This window comes from Neomonachus schauinslandi, chromosome 5 (assembly GCF_002201575.2).
Source record: "Neomonachus schauinslandi chromosome 5, ASM220157v2, whole genome shotgun sequence".
Taxonomy (NCBI): domain Eukaryota; kingdom Metazoa; phylum Chordata; class Mammalia; order Carnivora; family Phocidae; genus Neomonachus; species Neomonachus schauinslandi.
Window position 1 is genome coordinate 96,366,139 of NC_058407.1, and position 11,405 is coordinate 96,377,543.

The 11,405-nt window shown below is 54.5% G+C and overlaps 1 protein-coding gene across 1 annotated transcript; it reads left to right on the top strand.

The window, feature by feature from the left end:
* The first annotated feature begins 7,360 nt into the window (after positions 1–7,360).
* LOC110581041 (PILR alpha associated neural protein) lies at positions 7,361–10,414 on the top strand. Its single transcript, XM_021690743.1, has 5 exons — positions 7,361–7,402; positions 7,670–8,181; positions 8,943–9,024; positions 9,846–10,067; positions 10,393–10,414. Exons 1-5 carry the CDS (start codon positions 7,386–7,388, stop codon positions 10,412–10,414), a joined length of 855 nt encoding a protein of 284 aa, XP_021546418.1. The 5' UTR covers positions 7,361–7,385.
* Positions 10,415–11,405: the final 991 nt, after the last annotated feature.

Here is an 11,405-nt window from a genome sequence, read left to right on the forward strand (position 1 = left end):
ATGAGGTTTCTGCTTATCCCTCTCTCTCTGCTCCTCCCCCCCTCATGCTCTCTCTCTCTCTCTAAAATAGGTAAATAAATCTTAAAAAAAAAAGGGGGGGGGTGGCTCAGTTGTTAAGCGTCTGCCTTCAGCTCAGGTCATGATCTCAGGGTCCTGGGATCGAGCCCCGCATCGGGCTCCCTGCTCAGCGGGGAGCCTGCTTCTCCCTCTCCCTCTGCCCCTCCCCCTGCTCATGCTCACTCTCTCTCTCTCTAATATATGAAAATAAAATCTTAAAAAAAATATGATGAGGCTGCATAAAAAGGGGTGACGAAGATCTCTATTCATTGATACAGCAAAATAACAAAGATACTTTGTTAAGTCAAAAGGAAAGATGTAGAACAGTATACACAGTACACCAACTTTTATGTAAAATACATGGGAGAGGGACGCCTGGGTGGCTCAGTCAGTTAAGTGGCTACCTTCGGCTCAGGTCATGATCCCAGGATTGAGTCCCGCATCGGGCTCCTTGCTCAGCAGGGAGCCTGCTTCTCCCTCTGCCTGCAGTTCCCCCTGCTTGTGCTCTCTCTGACAAATAAATAAATAAAATCTTTAAAAAAAAACCACACACATGGGGGAATAAGGGATTTATACTACTATTTGCTTGTGCATGCATAAACTGGAAGAATGCATAGCAATTAGTCACAGTGATTGGATGGGATTGGAACTGGAAAGATGGTAGAGAGGGGAAAGAATGAGAACTTTCACTATATACCTTTTTATATATTGGAAACTTCCCTTGCACATGTGAATGTATTACCAATTTGAAATAATGAATTGTAGGGGCACCTGGGTGACTCAGTCAGTTGAGCATCTGACTCTTGATTTTGGCTCAGGTCATGATCTCAGGGTCCTGGGATCAAGCCACGTGTTGGGCTCCGAGCTGGGCCTGGAGTCTGCTTAAGATTCTCTCTCTCCCTCTCCCTCTGCTCCTCCCATCCCTAAAAAAAGAAAAAGAAAAAAAACCACTAATGAATTGCAAAAATTAAAGAGTTTAATTTAAATTAATAAAAGAGAAAGAGAAGGCATGAAATGGAAGAGATGGTGAATAGAGACCATCTTTTGAGAGGCTTTGCTGTAAAGGGAAGCAGAGAAGGGCAGACACTGGAGGGAAAGGTGGAGCTAGGGAAGGCTTGTTCTAGGCTATAAGAAATTACAGTGTGCTCACATGCTTCTGGGATAAGCAAGTAGAGAGGAGAGTGATGCCACAGAAGAGGGAGGACAGCCACTGGAGTGACGACTTCGGGTGGTTGAGAAGGCCAGCGATCCCCCACAGAAGGAGAGGTGGGCTGCGAGGCAGTGGCAGTGGGGGTGGGGGAGAGTTCTCTTCTGTCTGCTTCTCTTCTCTCGGAGAAGCAGCAAGCGGGATCATCAGCTGTGAGTGAGAAGAGTTTGGAAGGACGTTGGACATTTGAGGACAGGAAAGAGACAGAAATTTACCCTGACAAATACTGGGAAACCCCAATGAGCACAGAGATAATGATAAAGATACCAGCAGAGCCAGACACAGGGAGAGAATTTCTAGATTGTGGAGTGTGGGAAGGTTTTCAAATTCATCCGAAGACACATTTATCACTCTGTATTTCACTGTCTCCTTCACTAGATTCTAAGTTCCATGAGGACATTGATGACTTTGTTCTTGCTCTCTGCTGTATCCCCAGCCAGCAGCACCAGTGCCCAGCATGTTCCAAAAAGAGTCGTCGAAAGAATGAATGAATCAAGAATACAAGAAATAGGGGTGCCTGGGTGGCTCAGTCGGTTAAGTGTCTGCCTTCGGCTCAGGTCATGATCCCAGGGTCCTGGGATCGAGCCCTGCATTGGGCTCCTTGCTCAGTGGGGAGCCTGCTTCTCCCTCTCCCTCTGCCCCCCCCCCCCGCTTGTGCTCTCTCTCTGTGTGTGTCCAATAAAGAAATGAAATCTTTATTTAAAAAAAGAATACTAGAAATAATTGGTAATGATCCAAAGTCCTCAGTGTAAAAGGCACTTACACGGGGAGTGAATATTCACTTGGTAAATCTCACCCACACCCATCACATAATGAGTCCTCTTAGAGCATGTCCTCAGGATATGGGGCTTACTGAGCCAGCCCAGGATATGGCATGATTTGCACACCCTGCCTCGCATGGCCTGCTTCGCATTCAATGTGTACCGTCCTTCCCTGGCCACCGGGAAACACTAGGAGGGTGGTACAGTCACTGCTGTGCCGACTTCTGAATGAAGGGCTGTCAGGGAAGGACAAACAGGAGGGCAACCGCTGCAGATGCTGGTCAGAATAGCAGGCTTCCTTCCGGGAGGCAGGAGTGCCAGGCTAATGACAGTCATAACGCAGAGGATGAAGGGCAAGAGTCTGGAGGGGCGTGGGTGTGAGCAGAGACTCAACCTACAGCATTCAGCACAGGGCAGAGATCAGGGAGGGCAGGCAGACAGAGAGGAAAGGCAGGGGGAGAGCAGAGAAGAGAATGGGCAGGGGTCCCAGGTAAAGTTTACCAAGCAATAAATATTGAACATCTACTATGTGCCAGGCTCTGAGGATACAAGGTGAACAAGACAAAGGAGATCTTTGTTCTCTGGTGTATGGCAGCTGGGGGTGGGGCAGGGGCAGGGGCAGGGGGAGGCAATAAACAGTAAACAAATATAAGATCACTTTAGAGAGTGATGAGTTGGAAAGACAATGAAACATATTGAAGAAACAGAGTGGGTGACTGAATGACAAGAGGGAGCCAACCAGGTGAAGAAGAGGGTGAGGGGGGGCAAAGGATTTCGGGAAGAGGTAGTCAAAAGTGCCGGGGTGCTAAGGGAATCATTTCAGATGTTCTAGAACATCAAGAGATTTGATCTGGCAGGAGCATTGTTTGAACATCGAGGAAGAGTACAAGTTGGAGGGCCTCTCCTAACAATGAGCTCAGATTTATACCAAGTACAATGAAAAGCCACTCAAATATTTTAAGCAGGGAAGAGCATAATATGATTTGGTTATAAAAATATTACTGGATATTGTGAAGACTGGTTTGTATAGGGCAAGGGCAGAAGCAAACAACCAGCTAAGAATCTATTGCGTTATTCCAGATGAGAGATGATGGCTTGAACCAGGACGGAAGTAACAAAGGTGGAGAGAAGTGGGTGGATTCAGGATGTATTTTGCATGCAGAGGTCACAGAACTTGCTGGTGAATTAGATACAGGGCAAGAATTAGAGAGAAAGGGGAAAGGAGGAAAAAGATGTTCCCTAGGTTTTCAGCCCAAACAAGTAGTTGTCATGTCCCAGGATGGGACACAAAGAGAGAAATGGATTGGTGGGGGAAGAATTCAAGCCATTTATTTTAGCCACATTAGCTTCACATGGCCATTAGACATCCAAGTGGAGATGTCAAGCAGGTTGTTGGATAAATGAGTCTAGAGCTTTGGATATAAATTTAGGACTTGCTGACATTTACATAGTATTTAAGCCCTGGGACTGGATGACATCACTGGACAGAGAATGTGGAAAGAGAAGAGAACCAAGGACTGAGGCATAGTGAGCGCCAACATTTAGAGGTCGAGCAGAAGACTGAGAAGGGAAAGCCAGTGAAGTTGAAGGGAAACTAAGAAGAGCGTGGTGTCCTACAAGTGCAATCAGAATAAAACATGATTGGGACACCTGGGTGGCTCATTCAGTTAAGCATCTGCCTTTCGTTCAGGTCATGATCCCAGGGTCCTGGGATTGAGTCCTACATCAAGCTCCTTGCCCAGCGAGAAGCCTGCTTCTCCCTCTGCCTGCCGCTCCCCCTGCTTGTGCTCTCTCCCTCTCTCTCTCTTTGACAAATAAATAAATAAAATCTTAAAATAAATAAATAAATAAAACATGATTGAGAAGGATGGGGTAGAATGGAGTGAGAGTGGGGATAGGGGAAGCTACTTTTGCTAGAGAAGTTAGGGAAGGCCTCTCAGAGGAAGTGACATTGGATCTCAGTGAAATTTTAACGAAAAAAAATGTGAGTCATTGTGAAAAGCCAGGGGAAAACATTCCAGGCAGAGGGAACAGTAAGTGCCAAGGCCCAGTGGCAGGTTAAGATCCTCTAGTTCTAGGAACGTAGATCATGTCCAGTGTGGCTGGGGCATAGAGTGTGAGGAGGGGAAATCAGAAAGCAACCTAGTGGACAGGTCATATAGGGCCTTGTAAGTCACAATGAGGAGTCTGAATATTCTGAGTGCTAGAAAAGCTGAGTAATGAGACTTGATCTACTTATTTTAAAGATCATTTGAGTAGCTTCCAGGAGAATGCACTGTAGCAGGGCCAGAGTGAAATGGGGGATCAAGCCTTTGGGATAATCCAAGGATGGTTCGAGGTCTTTACCCCCACCCCCAGCCCCACCTAGATCCCCGGCGCTCTGCAATGTCCACCAGGGGCGAAACGGCCTTGGGGATGCAGAGCCTTAGGTGACTCAGAATCTCAGAAAGTGACTGGAATGACCATGGGTATCCATGGAGTTGGGTGAAAGGGGTGGAGAAGCCCGCTCCCTGGACCCCGGGAATCAGACTGTCGGTCCCGCTCCGCTGCCCTCTCCAACCCTCCACCTGGGACCCAGCTGGGCGCCAGTCCTGCGGCGCGGCAGCGGGAGGGTTAAACCGCGCGTGGCCCACCGCGGGAGGGGGAGAGGCGGAGACCTCGCGCTCGGAGCTGCCGCGCCGAGCCCAGCCGAGCCGAGCGCAGCCCGAGCCCAGCCGAGCCCAGCCGAGCCGAGCATCTCCCGCCGCCGCCGCCGCCGCCGCCGCCCCGCGCCCCGGGCGCCCACCCCCCACCCTCTCCAGCGCCCCGGCTGCCGGCCAAACCCCCCGACCATGCCCCGTGCCCCACAAGCTCCCGCGACCCCCCAGCCCCGCGCCGCCCCGAGCGCCCGCAGCTGTCGCGCCGCCGCGCCAGGCATGCAGGTGAGCGAGAGGGACCCCCCCCAGGCCCCCGCCCGCGGGAGCCCGGCCCTGCCCTTCCCGCCTCGGCGCCCTCGGCCCCCCGCCCCTCCCGGCGCGGTCCCAGGCCCGGGCTCGAGCCGGCGGCCCCGAGGCGCGCCTTCCCCGCCGCGCTCTCCATCCCTCCGCGGGTCCCGACTCCATCCTGCCCTCCTGGCGCAGCGGTCACAGTCCCCGCGGCTGCCTCCATCCCGCCTTCGGCTCAGCCCTCGGCTCCGTGTATCCTCCTGCCTCGGGTTCCCTTTCTGCTCTCGGCGCTGCCTGCCTCGCAGTCCCTTCGCTGACCTCCTGGTCCTCTCTTTCCTCCCCACTCCCGCCCTTTCCAGCCTGCCCGGGGAGCGCGGGCCGGTGGGAGGGGTGGGCCCGGGGCAGCGCTGGGGATGGGGCCCGGTTCCCCCACCCCAAGGCTCCCGCCCCACCCCCAGCTCGTCTCCTGCGCACAACAGGTCGGTGAGAAGCGAGGAGAGGGTGGGGGTGGCGCGCCAGGCTGGGGACTGCGGGCTTCCTGGAGGGGGTGGCTAAAGGGAATGCGGGGCTCAGGGACTGGAGTTGACGTTGGTTTGGGGGGGGGGATGCATAAGGCTGAGAGGCAAATGAGTCCTGGAGTCAGCTGGCCACAGATGTCCCCGTGAGCCCTTCTCCGCTTCACTGGTTCGCTCTAACCTCCTTCCTCCCTCCCTCGATCCCTCCCTCCAGCTTCCTTCTCTTCGCGTCCCTCTCTCCCTTCAGCCCACCAGGCTCCCATCCCCATATCTTTCCAGAGCTCCATATCCCTTTACATTTGAAGAAACACTTTCCAACTCCTCCATCTTTGCTGCTCCGTTTTCAGTCCCCCGTCCCTTCCTCTTCTCATCTGGTCCTCGGTATGATGTTCTCTCCTTTTCCATTTCCTTTCTCCGCGTCCCTGGTCTTCTCCACCCCTTTTCTCTCTTCCCCTTCCACTCTCTCCACTTCCCGTCCTGCCTAGACCTTTCTTTCCCTGTCCTCCTGCCCTTGCCTCTTCTTCCCCTGATCCTGCGACCCCTTCGCTTTCCGTTTCCCTCTCTCACCTGTACTCCTAGCTTGTTCTCCCTTCAGCATCCTCCAGGCTTCCAATCTTCCATACCCACACCCTCCCCAGTCCATCCTCTTTCAGGCGGACTCCTCTCCCTCCTGCCGTGCTCTGTGCCCAGTTCTTCACCTTTCTTTCACCTTTCTCCTCTCCTCAGACTCTTACCATTCACCCCTCTCCCCACAGCCCACTTCCCCAGACTTTCCCATCATATTCTCCTGTTATTTTCTGAGAGCACTTAGTGTGCAGATTTAGACCCAGAATCCAGAGGACCCAGGGTGCCATATCCTCATCCACTCTGGGGAGCCTGGCCCCCCTGGATCCACCCCCTTCAGCTCTGAGAACATGTCCTTCCTCTTTCAAAACCCAACTATCCAGATTCTCCCAGGACTCTACCCAGGAGAGCTACATTTGAGGGGGTGGCCTCTCCCCAGCTCCACCTCCCTTCAGAGAGCACCTATGCATTTGGATGATTTAACATTGAGCAAAAATTATACTCTGTAGTTTCTCTCCCACCCACCTCTGTCTTTCTCTGTTTCTTCTTCTTTTTTTTTTTTTTAAAGATTTTATTTATTTGACAGAGAGAGACACAACGAGAGAGGGAACACAAGCAGGGGGAGTGGGGGAGTGGGAGAGGGAGAAGCAGGCTTCCCAGAGAGCAGGGAGCCTGATACGGGGCTCGATCCCAGGACCTTGGGATCACGACCTGAGCCCAAGGCAAACGCTTAACGACTGAGCCACCCAGGCGCCCCTCTTTCTCTGTTTCTTTCTTTCCATCCCTCCATCCCCTATTTCCCTTCTCCTGAAGATGTAGATTCCCCGGGGCCCATCAGAAGAGAACTGCTTGGGACTCCAAGCAGGCTGGGCAGGCTGGAGTGCTCCCCTTGTGCACTCGCCGCCACACACACATTCACGCACTCACTCAGATTGACTTCCTCTTCCCTCCCCCACTCTCAGACTCCCTCCCTAGCGGTAGGTGCTCAAGGAATCACAAGGTTCTTGGCTCTAAATTAAGCTCCAACAAGAGCTTGGAGCTGTGGGCAGAGGAAGTGAGAAGGCAGGAAGCCAGAGAAGTAAGAGTAGACCCCGAGGTGGGGAAGTTACAAGGATCTCTGGGCAGTAGTAGATAGGGGCTGGGGGCTAGACAGGAACCACTCTGGGAGATCCCCCTACCCCCCAGAAGGATGCTAAGCAGCAGCTGACAGCCTCGGAGGATCTGGAGGGTTGATCCGGGTAGGACTGGTGGCTGAATGAGCTGGGGAAGCGCTCAGGGCAGGGTTGGGATGTGACGACCCCCTCTCTCCTCCAGTAAAGGCTGAAAATCTGGGTCACAGCTGAGGAAGAGCTCAGACATGAAGTCCAAGATGTGGTAAGTTTGGCACAGCAGAGGGAGCCTGGAGTCCACTTCTCCTGGGGTCCCGGCCTCTTCCCTCCTAGGTCCACCCTGGGCCTTCCTTCCTGAGGGCCAGACCCTAGAAAGGGAGGAAATGAGGCCAATCTTCCCAAAGCGCAGCTGCTTCTCCCGAGAAAGCTGGAGGGAGGCAGCCCGGGACCTCTGGTATGAGCCTGTGCTCCGCACACAATAAGCCTAAGACGGACGGGCTTTGTCTCACCCCGCTTCTCTCCCTTCTTGCAGGCCCGCACTGCTCCTGTCCCACCTCCTCCCTCTTTGGCCACTGCTGTTGCTGCCCCTCCCACCACCTGCTCAAGGTTCCTCCTCCTCCCCTCGAACCCCACCAGCCCCAGCCCGGCCCCCCTGTGCCCGGGGAGGCCCCTCTGCCCCACGCCACGTGTGCGTGTGGGAGCGGGCACCCCCACCAAGCCGATCCCCTCGGGTCCCAAGATCGCGTCGGCAGGTCCTGCCAGGCACTGCACCCCCTGCCACCCCATCTGGTTTTGAGGAGGGGCCACCCTCATCCCAGTACCCCTGGGCTATTGTATGGGGCCCTACAGTGTCTCGAGAGGATGGGGGGGACCCCAACTCTGCCAATCCTGGATTTCTGCCCCTGGACTATGGTTTTGCAGCCCCCCATGGGCTGGCAACCCCACACCCCAACTCAGATTCCATGCGGGGTGATGGAGATGGGCTCATCCTTGGAGAGGCACCTGCCACCCTGCGGCCGTTCCTTTTTGGGACCCATGGGGAAGGTGAGTGCGAGTGGGAGAGCCTGGTAGGGGGCATCTAGGGGTGGGGAGGCTGGATGAAGGCTCTACGGGCAGCAACAGAGATCTTGTCTGTTAGCTCCTCCCACAAATGTGTCAGGCTCTGTCCCGGCACAGGGGCAGAGATGAAACACCCTCTGAGCCCTGGAGGGACTCAGGTCCACTGGACAAGACAGACGTGTGAACACTCAGGGATGAGTCAATGTACTAAGTGCTCTAATAGAGGCACACACAGCATGTTTTTAGGAAAATAAGGGAGGGAGAGATTACTTTTGCCTGGGCATCAGAACACCTTCCAAGAATTGACATTGGAGCTGGACCTTGAAAATGGAGTGGGAGTATTCCATGCAGAAGAACACCTTGAATGAAAGGGACCTTCAGGGTGACATTTCTGCTCAAGGAATGCTAAGATAGGGCCAGTTTGGGGGTGGGGCTAGTGCAGAGATGGACATTTCCACCCCTAGTTTCTATGCAGAGAGAGGGGTTCTCTCTGACCTTGGAGCCTCCTCTTCATCACATGTACACAGAAGATTTGGGACTGTGGAGGAAAAGAACTAAAAACTTCAGGGAAAGCTGATGCTAAGAATGAAGGGCGGGGGGTCAGGAAAGCAGAAAGAGTTGGACATTGTGGATTCAAACGGCAACACTCCGCAAGCTTATTGAACCTGAAGCCTAATCCCATACCCCACCCCCTCTTGGCTCCTACCACCTCAGGCCTCCCTAAAACTTTCTCCCCCCCCAATCAGGTGTGGACCCCCAGCTCTATGTCACAATTACCATCTCCATCATTATTGTTCTTGTGGCCACTGGCATCATCTTCAAGTTCTGGTAAGCTGCAGGGAGGAGGGTGCTGGCAGATGGGGACCTAAGTTTGGCAATGTTTGGCTGGAAGGAGGGCAGGAGCAAGGGCAGCATTTTTGCTGGAGGTGGGCTAGGAAGTGGTGGATTTAAGCAAGAAAAACCTTGGGAAACGGTGGTAAGGATTTGGGTGGGGGAGATGGTGAAGAATCAGGGCAAATTCCTTTTCCCAGGGAAATACAAGGATAATGGGAAAGGGAGGAGAATTATTTATGTGCACTGGGGGCTTGCAAGGGATGCCTTGGTGGGCATCCCTTGTCCCCATTTCCTCCAAGACAGAGAAAACTGACCCATTCTGCAGAGCCCCTTCTTGGGGCTGCCCGGGGAGGAGGGAGAAAGTCTGGAGGTTTCTCTGCACGCATTTGGGTCACTCAGTCCTTCACACTTTGCTGAGAGAATCATTAGACTCAGGTGTCCAGGTCATTAGCTGATTTTGAACTAGAACTAAACCTTCCAGGCGCCTGCTGAGGAGAGAAATGGCTCTTCCGGGTATGTATGGGGGAGGGGGCAATTCTGGGGGACTCTGTGTTGATGGGGAGGAGGTACTGATTCTGCGGGTCTGGACCAGGTCCGGAGGATGGTTTACATCCCTGAACCCCCTGGGGGATAGGGAAATTAGCTTTATGGACACTCAGTCTCCAGATATTTGATATAGGGAACTGTTAAGAGGCCAGTTTCTCTGCTGTAGGATGTTGGGGTGTCTGAGGGAGGCTGGGCGTCACCAGCACTGCAGGCCCAGGATGGGGGCTTCTTAAATGTGTGAGAGAACCTCTTTCCTTCCTGTGTACCAGCTGGGACCGAAGCCAGAAGCGGCGCAGGCCCTCTGGGCAGCAAGGTGCCCTGAGGCAGGAAGAGAGCCAGCAGCCGCTGACAGACCTGTCCCCAGCTGGGGTCACTGTGCTGGGGGCCTTCGGGGACTCGCCTACCCCCACCCCTGACCATGAGGAGCCCCGAGGGGGACCCCGGCCTGGGATGCCCCAGCCCAAGGGGGCTCCAGCCTTCCAGTTGAACCGGTGAGGGCAGGGGCAAAGGGCTGGGAGGGCTGGGAGGTAAGGCAACTTTGGTCCAGAGCCTTGGTTGGGGGTGTTCCCTCCTGGGTGGGTGGGAAGGAGGTAGACCTAGACCCCACACAGCCCCTGGCCCTCCCTAGGACTGGACCAGGTCCTCTCTAGGGGACCCTTCCTTCTCCCGCTCTCTGTGGATCTCTGTCCTGTTCTCACGCTGTCATTTAACTCAACTCTGCCCTCTTATCCTGGAGTCCCTTTTTTGCCTTGGACTTCCCTTCAATTCTGGCTTACCCAGTGGTTCCTGACTGTGCCCTCTCCCTCTTCCTCTCAGGATTCCCCTGGTGAATCTGTGATGCCCCCCCAATGTTGGGGTGCCGCCAAGCAGGAGGCCAAGGGGCCGGCATAACCCCCATCCCACTGAGGGTGGGGCAGCTGTGGGAGCTGGGGCCGCAGGGGCTCCTGGCTCCTGCCCTTGCAAACCACCCTGGAACCCTCACTGGCCCCATAGGCGATCCTACCTGCTCACCCTCCTTTAGGTGGGGGGCCTCACATATTTGTGGCTTCTGGTCCCCCATCCCCTCCCTTGCACACTCACATGAAAGCCTTGCACACTCACCTCCACCCTCCCGGGCCATCGCACACATTTGTGCTCTTGTACAGCCAGTCTGCACCCTCTCTCCACCCACACCGCCCCTCCCCATCCCTCACATTCACCCTTTGTTTCACACTCTTCGCTCTCTTCCTCCCACATTCCAGGCTCAGCTCAGTCACTCAGTGGTCAGTGGGTGACTCTCTCCTTACCTCTCACTCGCATTTCCTGGCCCCATGTTGTGGTGTTGTGTGTTGTGCTCACACTCTCCCTCATGAACACCCACTGATCTAGTTTCTGTGGCCCCTGCATGCTGCCCCAGAGGTGGGTGGGAGGTGAGCTGGGGGCTTCTCGTGCCCCCATCTGTCATGGTCCCATCCCATTCCATGTCATGTGTTTCATCGTCTCCCCCATCCCACTCCAAGGGCGTGCTCATTACCCTGAGGGCTCCCCCATGGGAATGGGGTAGTGAGGCTCCAAAATTCCCCCAACTGCTAAATTCTGTTGTCTGGGAGATGGGTATTGGGGAGTCACCTGTTGCACTACATGAGAAAGGGGCTCCCATTTGCCCTTCCCTTCCTCCTAAGTCCCTTTTGTCTTGTCTATCCTGGCTGTCCGTGTGTGGGTCACTCTCTGGAATTCAGAGTCCCTGAGCCAGTCCTCCACTTCCAGGCCTCCCTGAGGGTCTCCCTAACTTCATCTGGGCTGCCAGGGACTGGGGCCAGCTGGTTCAAGGCCATCGGGAGCTCTGCCTC

Coding starts and splice junctions, on each gene's coding strand:
- LOC110581041 (XM_021690743.1), top strand. Junction 9,025..9,845: donor GGCATCATCTTCAAGTTCTG/GTAAGCTGCAGG, acceptor CCTGTGTACCAG/CTGGGACCGAAGCCAGAAGC. Junction 10,068..10,392: donor CCAGCCTTCCAGTTGAACCG/GTGAGGGCAGGG, acceptor TCTTCCTCTCAG/GATTCCCCTGGTGAATCTGT.